This window comes from Tiliqua scincoides, chromosome 4 (genome assembly GCF_035046505.1).
Source record: "Tiliqua scincoides isolate rTilSci1 chromosome 4, rTilSci1.hap2, whole genome shotgun sequence".
Taxonomy (NCBI): domain Eukaryota; kingdom Metazoa; phylum Chordata; class Lepidosauria; order Squamata; family Scincidae; genus Tiliqua; species Tiliqua scincoides.
The window spans coordinates 179,573,954-179,587,963 of record NC_089824.1 but is presented as its reverse complement, the minus strand read 5'-3'; the positions used below and the strand labels follow the sequence as shown (position 1 = coordinate 179,587,963).

The following is a 14,010-nucleotide window of genomic DNA, read 5'->3' as shown; positions in this document are numbered from 1 at the left end:
TTTTTAAAGTAATTCTCTAAGTATTGAAAATATAAAACAACTTTTAAATAACACTAATAAAAGTATCAAACAACTTTTAAATAATGTAAAGTCAGCAGAAAAAAGCAATTACACTTCCTGTGAAAGACAAAGGCTGCATCCAGCTGCCAAAATAACCTGCGCAAAGGCAACCCATCAAGTTAAAGAGGCAAAACCTTACCTTATCCGTGCAGAATATGTTTTGTAACCTCCATAGGCAAGCAACGCTACAAAACTCATTGCAACTACTTTAAAGAAAAGCAAAAGCAGTGTTATTCTAGGGACAGAAAACCAAGTTTCTGAAATCAGTTTAAGAAAACCAATGGTACATGCATCACTGCTTTGGAAACAGTCTTCAAACTACTATTAGCAATATAAGTTATATTCTTTCTAACTGCATATGACTGTTTAATAAGATGCAATCAATTTATTCACATGCGATTTCCCCACAGAATTGTGCCTGACAAGGTTCACAATTAATTACAACAGGAAACCATTCAACAACAAAGCAAAAAATGACAGGTACAAGTGCCCCCTTAGTATAGGGTCCTGCTGTTACTGTGGATACCGAAAACCACAGATAGCAGGGAGCCCTACAAGAAGCATTTCACAAATTCTCGTCCCATATCCTCCCGTATCCATGGGTCCCATATTCACTGTTTCACTGATTTGCAGTTCAAATTCCCTCCATCACACAAATAAATAACAACTACTACTACTACTACTACTAGGTATTTATATACCGCCTTTCTGGTCATCAGATTACTCCTCTGACTTTATTCAAGGCGGTTTACATAGGCAGGCGTTTCTAAATCCCTCAAGGGGATTTTTACAATCATAAAAGTTCTCTCTTTCAAGAACCAACAACATTTCAGAATGGATCTTCCTGGTTTGGTCTCACTTCTGGCCTCCAGCTCTCCCACACAGGCTGACAAGCAGCTCCATCTCTCACATGGAGGGCAGCCAAGACGCTTCTTGCTCACACCAAGAGCAGGTGTAATCACTCAGGCTGGGCTTGTCAGCTGCTTCAAGGTCTCGCCATTCTGAGCCGTTCAGGGAGCTGTCGGTGTCCTCAAACTGGCGACCTTCTGATGTTATCTTCAGGCTAATGGAGGCTCTACCCTCTAGACCAGACCTCCATTGCACAAATGATTTATCTTTGTCTGATTACAAAAATTGGAATCATTTATCTTTGTCTGATTGCAAAAAAAGGAATTCCCTCCTGTTGCTGTCTTTCTGTCTCAGACAAAGATAAATCATTTGTGCAATGGAGGGAATTTATGAACTGCAGATCAGTGAAACTGTGGATATGGAACCCATGGATATAGGATTATACAGAAGGAGAATATAGGATCTCTCTCTCTCTCTCTCTTTATATATATATAAACTGCCTGCAAACACTAACAGGAAGCAGTGAGAGCTAACAGGGGGGCTGAAAACAACGTGATGCTTATCATAGAGTTCATAGAGTTCAGCATTGCTTTGTTTTCAGCCCCCAATCCACTTCCTGTTAGCTCTGCCAGCTTCCTGTTAGTGTTTGTGGGTAGCACAGAGACAGAGAGACAGAGAAGACAATGACAGGAGGGTTGCCGTCAGGCAAAGATAAGTCATGTGTGCAATGGGGGATTTCTGAACCTCAGACACGTGAAACTGGATACGGGACCCATGGATATGGGGGGACTCATCTGTCTATCTACTGATGAAAATATCAACTGTTTCAGTAATAGTAAGCGTTCATCTCAATAACATCACAGAATTATTAATAATGCACAATAAGAATAATTCTAGCAGCAATTACAACTACTTGGCAATAAAAATAACAAATAGTAGTCAAACAATCAAATAACAGAGGCGCGACACCACAAGAAAACAATATCACAATAGTTAAAGATTTTGTATTTCCAAAAACACATGGAAGGGAATCAGTCAAGCTTCACCTTGTGCATGAAAAAATATGAAAGACTTCAGGTTTCTTTAATTTTCTTTTAAGAATTGCTTACCAGCTATAAATGTGCTGACATATGCATCTGAAAGTTAAAAAAAAGATAGGGATATAAGAAAGTTCCTCTCAAAGGAGAACACAGCTGCTCAAGATACAAATTTGTTGAAAGTTATAACTAAGGTGTCTGGCCAGACACAGCTTTACTAAAAGGGCAGTGGGAACTTTAGTTTCTAAAGTTCAGGTTACTTGATCTGGCTGAACTTGGAAGCTGCAGAATACTCTCCAGCCACCCACAGCAGTGATGCTATAGACAGGGCCAGCCTATCCATGAAGCCAATGAAGCGGCTTGCTTCAGCAGCAGGTGGGGGAGGGGGAAGCAGCAGATTCTGAGTGCTCTTCTACCCAAGTCTGCCACCACCTCCTTATAACCCACCCCAATCTGCATCTATCTAATCTATCTATCGAAAAGATTTTTACTCCATCTTTCCTCTGCTGATGACCAAGGCAGCTTACAATTTCTAGCTAAAATATACAATGTATAAAAACAAAAAATAAAATCACAAAAAATAAAACCATTGACATTGATCCATTTCCCACTGGAGCAGAAAACAAGCAGAAAAGCGAGCAGAAAACAGATCATCAAGTTCCTTACCTTCCTCGTATTGTATGGTTCTTTTGCAAAATTAAGAAGTGTGGAACTTCTGGTTTTATTGAAAGCGGCCATGCAAGGAAGAATCCTTTCAGTAAGGATCCAATCACATCAGTCCTTCTTCATGTGGTTCCTTTAAATAAAACTGGAAGTCCTGCACTTCCTGTTTTTGCAAAAGAACCATACAAGGAAGGAGTGAGGGAAGGGGTTGGGTATTTTGGGGGGGGAGGGGTGGTTGAGATAGCAGCAGAGGATTAGGAGTGGTGTTGGGCAATTGACTGGGTTGTGCTGTCCCTGGTTATACAGCATTAGTATTGATTGGGCCCGTGGTTCCTGCAGCTTACAAGTTGCCCTGGTGACATGGAATAAGTTGCCTGTGCCTGAAGCCAAGGACCCCTGCTTCTCATTCTAATTGAGTGGTATCATTAGGGTTTGCATCACCTGGTACAGAATGCCAGCGTGTTACCCCTATCATGGACCTCCTCCCATACAGTGGGTGGGGCAACACCCTGGGCGGTGGGTGTGGTGATGCACCATTGCCCCGCCTGCTGGTTTTTTGGCTGTAACTTTTGATAGCATAGAGATATTTCAATATTGTTTATTTCATTACATTCTGCATGAAATTGCACATTGATTGATATACAACATGACGGTATTATTCAAAAATACCAAGATTTAACATTTTTTGACCTGTAGTGGTGTCACCCCCCCCATGTGCATCACCTTGCACAGCCTGCACAGCCAGCACCCTCCTAGCAATGCCACTGCTCACAGGGCTGTTGAAAGGGTAAGGAGGAGAAGCCATGTATTCTAATTGGGAGGAATGGTGGGATGAAAATGTAATTTAAAAAAAAGAATCCAAGTTTTTTCCAAAAGTTCTGTGCTTGGACCAGCTCTTTGAAAATTAGATGTGAACATAAGCCCATTTCATACCACTGCCATGCCACTCACCTATTGGAAGAAAAAAGGGCAGTGTAGTAAAAGGCATATACATTGAGAACCAAGAGGATAGATACTGTCCTGTGAAAGGGAGCAACATTAAGCATCTGAGAAAAGACAGATACTTACTCAAAGTACAAGATGGGATTTTCGGTGACCATTCATTCCCACCAACATATTCAATTACAGATTCTCCATTTAACGTAAAGCCAGGCAGACATTTAACAGTAACTGTATCTCCAGGTGAATATTCTGGTTTCCCGCCACGGACTATTTTTGCATTCCGGATTTTCAGCTCAGTAGTTTCTTGCAACACTCTAGCTGAAGTACACAAATCATTACAGTATTTTAAACTTAAAATCTGGTTAACAGAGCTAGGGACAATAAGCAAGCTTGTTGACCCTAGCTCTTTCACATTTGAGTATAATAATATTCAAAATTATAGCAAAGCAGTACTACCGAAACCCAACCCAGCAAGGTGGTCCAGAAAGATAGCATAATCCATCATCTTGAAAGTCATTGAGAAGTCCAACAAGAGCAAAAGGGATTTACTCCCCCATCCCGTTCCTGGTGTAGGTCATCCACCTGCAATGACCAAGGTTGTATCAGTCCCAAAATTGGATTGACCCAGACTGATAAGGATCTAGATCAGTGATTTTCAACCAGTGTGCCATGGCACATTGGTGTGCCGTGAATGGTCCGCAGGTGTGCAGTGGGAGTTTAAATACATTATTTCTTTTTAGATCACCTTTTTAAAAAAAGTCTCATAAAGCTAAGCAATTCCTGATAGGTTGTCATTTTAAAAAGTAGGCCCTGGTGCTAAAAAGTTTGAGAACTTTTAGTGAGCACGGTCTAGTGAGCACGGGGTTGCCTGCAACCTGTCCACGCAACCTTTTCTACATCCTCAAGAAGACAAATAAGGTGAAAACTATCCATCACAACAGGACAAACAGGTGCCATCAATAGGACTTGATTTCAAGTTGAAGTCCAAGTCAGAATGGATTTGAGTAGTTGCTTCTTTTCCCAGTTAAGTGCCTTGCAAACAAATCACAGTGGGCTACTGATGGTTCCCTTCATCTCTTTCTGGGCTGTGATATAAAAAGTCTTCAGCTGCTGAGAAAAGCTGTGTTGGACAGGTCTGTGCTGTCGTAGGGAAATATGATCTCTTAGCTGCCATCACCACCACCATGATTTTACAAGTAGGCTACCTCAGAATGCCAGAGAGCGAGGGAGTGGTACCAAGATGCAGGTCTCTTGCTCCCTGAGACACCTAGTGGGCCACTGTGAGATACAGGAAGCTGGTCTAGCCTTTGGGCCTGGTCCTGATCCAGTAGGGCTCATTTTATGTTCTTCCTATGAAAGGCCTTAACATGAAATCTAACATGTTTTCTGTCAGATTCGGGAGGAGTATTTCTCCACCATCCCAACAGCTTCATTGCTCAAAGCTCCTCAAAAAACCAAGGAGCACAAAGCCTGCTTGAAAGGACAGGGCAACTCAGAGCACTTATAAACTGCACATATCAATTCCTTATTTCACATATTTGCAAGTACTTTGATAGGACCGATCCTATGGGGTTTGCATCAGGCATAAGGAAAATATCCCACCCACCCAGAAATGGTATTTAGGGTCAGGTGTTTCAAATGTCCCTGGTGGGGGGTGGGGGGAGGCCATTTCCCAGCCAGGCCTGATGGAGGAAATGTGTTGTAATAGCCCAATCAAGACATGACCAAACCATAGATAATTGTGTTCAGATCAGATAATTGTGATTTTTTTATAGGAAGGATGACAGCTGGCATACATGCTGAAGCTGCCCCAAATAATCCTTAGAACAACTTTAGCTAGCCAGTAATATGAGAAAGCTTTGTTCTCATCTCAAAGGCCCAGATGCTCAATTTCAGTGCTTCGAGCACCTGCACGATACAGGAGCGTAATAGAGCCCTGTCAAGTAGATGCAACATGGTCACTGAGGGAGCACATGAAAACATCATACATTCCCAAGAACATCATGGAACTGATGTAAATTTTTCCAACTTTCCTAGACTGGCTTGTGTTCCCCCCCCCCCCGTCCTGAAACACAAGCTTAGTCATCTAGAATTTTTTTTTTAATTGTGGATATTTATTGCTAATGTGAAACAAATTACTTTCAGGAAGTGATGTCTTTCTTTTCCTTTAGTGGTGGGTTCAGCTGCTGGAGTGCTTTTGCAGGGTGGGTGGAAATAAAAAGGTTTCAACCCTGGATTGACACCAGATGACTGCAAACCAGTCATTTGCAGAGCAGTTCCATTTTGGTTGAAAGTCTCTAGTATGAGGCAGATGCTATTGGCTTGAAGTGACAAATTACCGTATTTTTCACTCTATAAGGCGCACTTTTTCCCCCCCAAAAAGTGGGGGGGGGAAAGTGTGTGCGTCTAATGGAGCGAATACTGCAAAAAAAAAAAAAACAACTCCGCCTCTGGCCCCACCCCCTGCCCGCTCTGCTGGGCTCCGCTTCCCAGGAAAGCGTGGGTGGGGTGGCAGTCTTGCTGAGCAAGCCCCTAGAGCAGGGGTGCTCATTATGTCGATCCTCGAGCTACCAGTCCATCTCCAGGCGAAATGAGTCAATCGCGGGCTTCTCTCCTGTCCACGCATCCCTAGGAGTGAGCCCCTGGCAGGCTTGTGAGCCCAGGGAGTGAGCCTAGGGAGTGAGTCCAGGGAGCCCAGGGACTGAGACGGACTCCTCCCTGGGAGAGGAGGCGCTGGCAGGCTTTTCTCCCGTCCACTCATCCCTGGGAGTGAGCCCCATTGGCTCTACTGGGGCTGACTTACCTTTCCCCTGCTTTTGCACTGGTATGTATGGAGATCTGCACCCCCCCCCCACTTCCATCTGTTGGTTCTGTGTGCAAGGGGTTTTGCAATGGTCTTGCTGTGATGCCTATACAGAGATCTTACCTCCCCCACACTTTTCCCCTGCTTTTGCACTGGTATGTATGGAGATCTGCACCCCCCCCCACTTCCATCTGTTGGTTCTGTGTGCAAGGGGTTTTGCACTGGTCTTGCTGTGATGCCTATACAAAGATCTTACCTCCCCCACACCTTTCCCCTGTTTTTGCACTGGTCTGTATAGAGATCTGCTCCCCCCCCCTATTAGAATCCAGGAAGATCTGGTGAGGAGGTAGATGTGGTGTCAGCAGTGGCCCCTTTAAGGGTAAGGCCTGGGCATCCAGCAGAGTGTGCTGCACAGCTGCAGCCACTGGAAGGCAATAGGGCCCTCAGGGATATAAGGAGTACCAGAGGCAGAAAGGGTTTGTGGGTTTTGAAGGAGTGCAGGTTGGAGGTAGGGGAGGAGACTGACTGGGTTTATTGAATTTGGAATCTGACTGTGGATTGTGACTGGACTTGGATACCCTGATGGATTTAACTGACCTACCTGGAACCTGACCTTGGACTGTAATTTGGCTTATTGGCTCTGGACTCTGATTTGGTAACTCTGAATGATGGGACTGATTTACTTGGCATCTGTGGACTGGAACTGGACTCATTTTTGCTTGCTGCACTGGTGAGTTGCACAAGGGGGACTGATCAGCCTTAAGCGGGCACGAGGCCCAGTGGATTGGAATTTGGCAGAACATCATTGTAGCAGAAAGATAATGTGATCCCCTACTTGTGTGCACCTGCTTTTGTGAGCTTCATAAATTCTGACTCTAGCGATGATGAGTTCTTGGTGTTTCCAGAAAACGAGTGCTCAAACCTTTAAGTCTCTCCATTTGTTAATGACAGTGATAATGGTTCTTAATGCCACTGTTGACTGCTGTTCACTTTACATGGTTCAAATGTTATTCTGTTACAGTTTATTAAATATTTTATTACACTATTTGGTTCAGAATATTTTTTTCCTTGTTTTTCTCCTCTAAAAACTAGGTGTGTCTTATGGTCAGGTGCGTCTTATGGAGCGAAAAATATGGTAATCTACGGAATCTGTGCCAAAGGGTATAGTGGCACCTGACCTGGATGCCATTAAAACAGGATTGGACAGATTTATGGAGGAAAAGTACATCACATGATGGGTATATGAACCTCCTGGTTTTAGAAGGAGGCTATGCAATGGGGTGCCACCAGATACAGGTGTCTTATTGTCTTGTGAGCTCCCAAAGGGATCTGGTGGATCTGGTCAGACTCCTTTCCCATCTACATTGCAAAAAGCACTCCGGGAATCAAGTGCTTAAACTTTCACGTCTACCAATTCTCTCTTGCAAATGTCTCCCCTGGTCATTTCCTCCTGGTTATGCCCATGTCTAGACTAGGAAACAAGCAGTGGGATAAAACAATTACAGTGGCTGAGATAGGGGGGAGGGGAAAGGTTATGCACTCTCTTCCTACTCATTGACGGCCCAATCCTATCCAACTTTCCAGCACCAGTGCAGCTGCAATGCAGCCCCCAGGTAAGGGAACAAATGTTCCCATACTATGTGGAGGCCTCTGTGACTGCCTCCCCACCACAGGATGCAGTGCACGCCCCACTGGTACAGTTGCACTTGCACTGGAAAATTGGATAGGATTGGGCCCTGAGTCTCCCTTGCAATTCCCCTTATCCATTTCATTACAGGAGGTAAATGTGGCTTTAGGAACAGATCATTCTGCCCTTTATCTCTGAACCATAAAGCTACACCTGGTCCTTGATCTGTGACAGAATTTTAAAACATTACATGCCATTACCTTTGCAAAACTCTTTCACTTCTGACCACTTTAAGTTATTGCCACAAGTCACTGAAGCAGGTTCCATTTTGTCCATCACTTCGTAGCCGTCATTGCATTGATATATGAGCACTTTCCCTGGTGGATAGTAGCCATGAGAAGTAAGATCTTTATTTAAGAAACCATACTCTAATTTGGGTGGATCCTTACAGCTTGCTGCAAGCAAACAGAAAGATAAAAATTGAGAAAAGAAATAGTAGTTGAGATGGTGTGCTATAGCCCAGAGAAGTGCTGCATAGAATGAGGCAGCTTTCAAGTGTATGAACATGCATTTCTGTTTTAAGCATAGCGCCTACCTGAAGGATGAGGGAGGGATAAGACAGACTAATGAACCACTGTTCAATCAGCTGGCCAGTATGTCTGTTCAGTGGGCTGCTAAGCTGGGGCAATGTAGTCTTGAGCCATGCAGGGAAAAGGGAACAAGTCCTGATATGGTAGGGCTGCATGCAGCTAGAAATTACATGTCTATCCACACAACTAAAAGTATCAGGGGGTCTATGATGCCATTCTATCCCATCTCCTGTTTATGGAACTAATGGCCCAGTCCTGTCCTAACTTGCACTGTTGGAACTCACTCTCTGGCAGTACCATTGTACACTTCTGGGCCGCCATTCAACTCAGTGGGGCTTACTTCTGAGTGAATATACGTAGGCTTTTTGCTGTTAAATTTTTAGTGACTTCCTTAAAAGAGAGCCTTATACAAATTGATAAATACTCACATTTTAAAACTAACCTTGAGATACCTTTTGGACATAGTTGAAATATTATTGTCTCCAAATCTGAAACACTACTTTGAAAAGAATAGCAGGACTAGAGATTATTCAGTTGTGGGTCAATGTTACCTCATTTACAACAATGCCACCAGACCAGAATATTAAGTAATGCAAAATGTTTTCAGATCCAGAAACTTGGACTGATCAAGAAAAATCTCATTTTCTTCACAGTGCACCACCAGTGGCCCTTGTGAGCACATTGCCGCAATCTGCAGCAGTGCAGAAGGCCCACGGCCAAACTGGTAAAGAGAGGTCTGACAGTGGCTAGTAACACCACAGCCTGCACATACCGTCTCCTACCTTCCTTTCCTGGGTGGTTCTTTTGATTATGTGATGTGGAAGACAGTTCATTCAAACCACCAGCTCACAATTAAGGGAAAGAACCCAGAACATGGGGGAGGAGGCAGGTAGACAATCAAAGTATCATATGAATCTGCCCTGTTAGCCCCAGGGGGAAAAAAGGGATCAACAGCACAATCCTATTCATGACTACTCCGAAGTAACACCCATTGTGTTCAATGGGGTTTTATTCCCAGGAAAGTGTATATAGGATTGCAGCCCAAATGCGTTACATATGCAGTGACAATCTCTTAAGATTTCAGATCTCTGCTGAAGAAAACACTGCTGAAATTTCAGTGAAAAAGACAAAATGCTACCAAACACAAACTTCAAACTGGATTCACTCTTGAAACATGCTGAACAGGAAAAGTGAGAGATGTTGATATTCTGTAAAACTGCACCCCAACCGCACATCGATGCACATTGACATGGAACCCTTGCATTGATTTTGGTAACAGAGCCTCCTTCCAAGTCAGGTACGTACTGAGGATCATCACTATTCCTATATTTAAAGTAGGCTAGGAAATGTTTTTCCTAAATACAGTTAAGTTTTTGGGGGTTTTTTTAATAGAAAGAGAATAAGATACATACGGCCGCAAGGGTCTTCTTTGACTATCCATTTCATTTCAAAGCACATAAGATGACTATTCACGTCAGGGTTTTGAACGAAACCTTCATTGCAAAGGTATACTATTAAACTGAAGGGAGGAACAATCGCTGAATAGTTAGACGGAATTCCTGGATGGGAATAATTTAATATCGGCATGTCCTGTGTGGAACAGTCACCTGGGAATTTTTAAAATGTTAAAGTTACTGGGAGTGTTATATAAAAATGGTAGAAAGAAACATTTGAGTTCACATACAGCATTATACCTGTCATCATGTTCAAAAGTTAACCTGAGGCCCAACCCTGTAATGAAGAGTAATGCACAGATAGTGACAACACAAACATGAAAAATTGTTACTGTCGGTATCTTGAAGTGTCTGTATTCACTTCAGATCTGGTTTTTACTTGGCATGCAAGGCAATCAGAAAGACTTTTCAAGGTTCACTGTGCAATCCCCAAGGAATAGGGCAGATATGTTCCCATTAATTTCAGTGGGGTTTGTTTCCCAAATGTTTTTGGTGGATTGTGTCTTCAGATTTTTGTTTCAATAAGACTGCAGGTCAGGATAGGCTGAACATTTCTGATCTCCTAACCATGGAGATGTGGGTGTGGGGTTGCACACCTATGGGTCCCACAGGGTTCCATACTGTTTAACATGAAAGCTCTGTAACAGGTTATAAGGAGATTTGGGCTGAGGTCAATGTTTCTAGTATTTTTTTTTCCAGGGAGTGCACATAACCCACATGGAGCTGTGTGGGGGCAGCCCAAGAGTGCTCAGTGATGACTTTGGGCCCAATCCTATCCAATTTCCCAGTGCCAGTGCAGCTGTACTAATGGGGCGTGTGTTGCATCCTGTGGTGTGCAGTCACAGAGGCCTCCTCAAAGTATGGGAACATTTGTTCCCTTACTTTGGAGTTTCACTGCAGTTGCACTGGTGATGTAAAGTTGGATAGGATTGGGCCCTTAGTCATCATCACCAAGCACCAGAGCATTGTGGTAGGAGCTGTGTGCGGTTCTGATTGGAGCCGCACAGTTGCATGGCTTAGAGTGAAGGCTGTTTGAGGTGTCACCAGTAATCAGATTACACCAGTAATCACTGGTGTAGCTAAGTGGGGCAGAGGGCACATTGCCCCATGTACCATGCCTTCAGGGGGTGCCAACTTGCACCCCCAACAATGGATCCCAAGGCAGAGCAGAGCCGGCCCACTCATCATGTCTCCCTGCCTGTGGTGCAGGGGGGATGCAGGAGAAGGTACTGCAGTGGAGATGATGCCTCGTCACTGCTGCAGTACCTTCTCCTGAACCCCACAGTGGGCACTTGAAGCAGCTGAAAACTGCCAACTGCTTTTTCATGAAAATGTGGTCGGCTGCTCAGAGAGATTCGCAACCACTCATAGCACCATAACCTAGAAGTAATGGGTGGTAATGTCATCATGTCATCGCAATTACTTCCAGGTCAGGCATTTCAGGGAGGTGATGTGGAGAGTCATGGCTCCTGGTGCCAGAGGGACCATGCCACTGATTCAACCTCTTATTTTCAGCCATCTTTTTTCCCAGGCTTCGGTTGTTCAAGAACCATTATTTTGCCAGGCCATGGGGGTTCTCTAAGCTTTTTCTCCTCTTTCAGACTACTTTGTGGTTGTTTGTGTTGTTGTTGTTTTGCTCAAGTTCTCTGCTTTTGAATATGCTTCTATTAGATATGTCAGAGAAGCTCTTCCCAAGTGGGTTCAGATATCTAAACTGACACTCTGAAATCCTCCTTCCCAATATCATCCATGACTCACATCCAAGCAAAGCACTTGGAAAAATCCATCCCTTCCCACCAGTTCACCAGTCCTCCAAACAATCATTTTTCTTACCCCTTCAACAGCAGCAGTGGGAGGAGACAGTAAGCAGCCAATGAAAAATAAGGACTCCCATCTTTTCCCTCTCCATTTGTTTACTGCACAAGCATTTCCCCTCATGGCTCTCCTGATTCCACTGATAAATCACCAGTCAACCCGGCATATCAAAAAAGAGTGGTGCAGTGGCTGCTGGGAATTGGAGTCTTTCCAAGGGCTATTGCAAAGACCCTGCAGCCATTAAACCAGGGGTCTCCAAACCCTGGCCCAGGGGCAGATGCGGCCTGGAGCAAGCCTCTTTCTGGCCCGTGGCCAACCTCTTGTCCCCTGAAAGCCTCTGGCCCACTCAGCTGAATATGACCAGAACTGTGCTCTGATTATGTCTGGAGGGTGTTCTGAGGGCCAGAGAGGTTGAATGAATGAGCCCATTCATTCATTTATTTACTCATCTAAGTTCCATCTCTAATTTATTTATTTAAATTTTATATTTAAATTGTTTTTCCAGCCCTCCACACCATGCCAGATATTTGATGTGGCCCTCTGGCCAAAAGGTTTGGCGACCCCTGCACGAAGCCATTGTTTCTCGATGTGCTGTGTCCATAGGTCACTTATCAATTCGAGAAAGAAAGAGGAGGGTGGGAATAAAGCTTGTGCAGCAGTGAAATGAAGACAGGAGAAAGGAAGAATGTTGACACTCGTTGTTTGCTACTGGCATCAGAGCAGTGGTGAGGGAAAGAAAAAAGGATACCCTTTCCTTGCTCTCAGCTCAATAAAATGCTTACTTGGAGAGGTTTCGATTGCTGGTGGGAAGGGATGTGTGCGCGCGCATGTTTACAATGTTCATGCTGTCCCAGAAGTCAGAATGATTTTTGCTGATATTTTTAAGGAAATAAATTCTGAGCCAACACAAAGTATGTGTGTGTTTATAGAGTGCCACCAAGAAAAAGGCTATTGCTTAGGTCATTGCCAGCTGAGCTTCTGGTAGTGGTGGACCTTCCAGAAAGGCCCCTCCAACTGACCTTAAGGAACAAGCTGTATCATAGTGGGGTAGGCAGTCCACCAGATATCTTCATCCTAAGTCATTAGGTGCTAGACAATAACTAGCACCTTGAATTGCACTAGGAAATTGACTGCAAAGCTGGCATAATAGCAGAGTGACAAGGCAAAGGTCTGGTTCCAGTTGGAACATCTCTCTCTCTCTCTCTCACACACACACACACACACACACACACACACACACACACACACACACACACACCCATCCACTTATGTATAGGAGATAAATACAGCTTTGGGGATCTGAAATTTTAACCCCAATCTCCAAACCATAAAGCCAACACTTGACTTGTCGTACAACAAAATCATTTCCAAAAAATTCAGTGCCGTTACCTTCGCAAAACTCTGTCGCATTTGACCACTGTAAGTTTTTTCCACAAGTCACTGTAGCTGGAGGAGTTGTGTTTACATAACCATAATTGCACACATAGGTGAGTATCGACCCTTCTGGAAAATAGTTTCTTTCAAGTATATCTTCTGGTACATGAGCAAATTGTATAGGTTCTGCCTTCTGGCAGCTAGCTGTAAACAAAGGGAAACATGAAAACCTAGAAAACAATGTACTGGCTGAGATGCTGTGTTCTAATCTAGAAAAATGCTGGCAGCCTATAAGAATGAGGCACCATTAGCATGAATGTTCATTGCTGGGCTTTAAAGTGAAATTATAAACTATGGCCTATCTGATGGACAGAGGAGGGATAAGACAGGCTTTTGCATTTGATTGATTGGTCAGTATGTCTGTGCCAGCTGGGGGCAATGCAGAGTTGAGGCATGGGAGGAAAAAGAGAAACTACTCCTGATGTTAAGGTAGATCTATATGCAGTTAGAAATTACATTTCTACCCTTACACCTAAATGCATCACTTAGGTCCATGATGCCATTTTACCATGCCTCCTATTTACAGAAATAACTTTTGGAATGACATCCTGAAGAACGATCTTTGTTTCTCCCTTTACTCATATTTTAAAAGTAACCTCTGGATACATTTCAGACACAGCTGGATTATTATTATCCCCAAACCTGAAACACTACTTTGAAAAAGTGGAATAGCAGGTCTGGGGATTATTGGACTGTAGGCACTGGCCTTCCTGGAGGGGAACACAGCACTAAGTTT

The 14,010-nt window shown here is 43.7% G+C and overlaps 1 protein-coding gene across 1 annotated transcript in view; it reads right to left on the bottom strand.

Annotated features, from left to right (window-relative positions):
* Positions 1–966: 966 nt before the first annotated feature.
* Positions 967–14,010, bottom strand: part of LOC136648549 (complement receptor type 1-like) — a 119,596-nt gene continuing 106,552 nt past the window's right edge. Inside the window, exons 25-28 of the mRNA XM_066624664.1 lie at positions 13,230–13,418; positions 8,242–8,436; positions 3,678–3,869; positions 967–1,181 (exon numbers count right to left, since the gene is read on the bottom strand). Of these exons, the coding sequence (XP_066480761.1) occupies positions 967–1,181; positions 3,678–3,869; positions 8,242–8,436; positions 13,230–13,418 (791 nt within the window). The remainder of the gene's footprint in view (positions 1,182–3,677; positions 3,870–8,241; positions 8,437–13,229; positions 13,419–14,010) is intronic.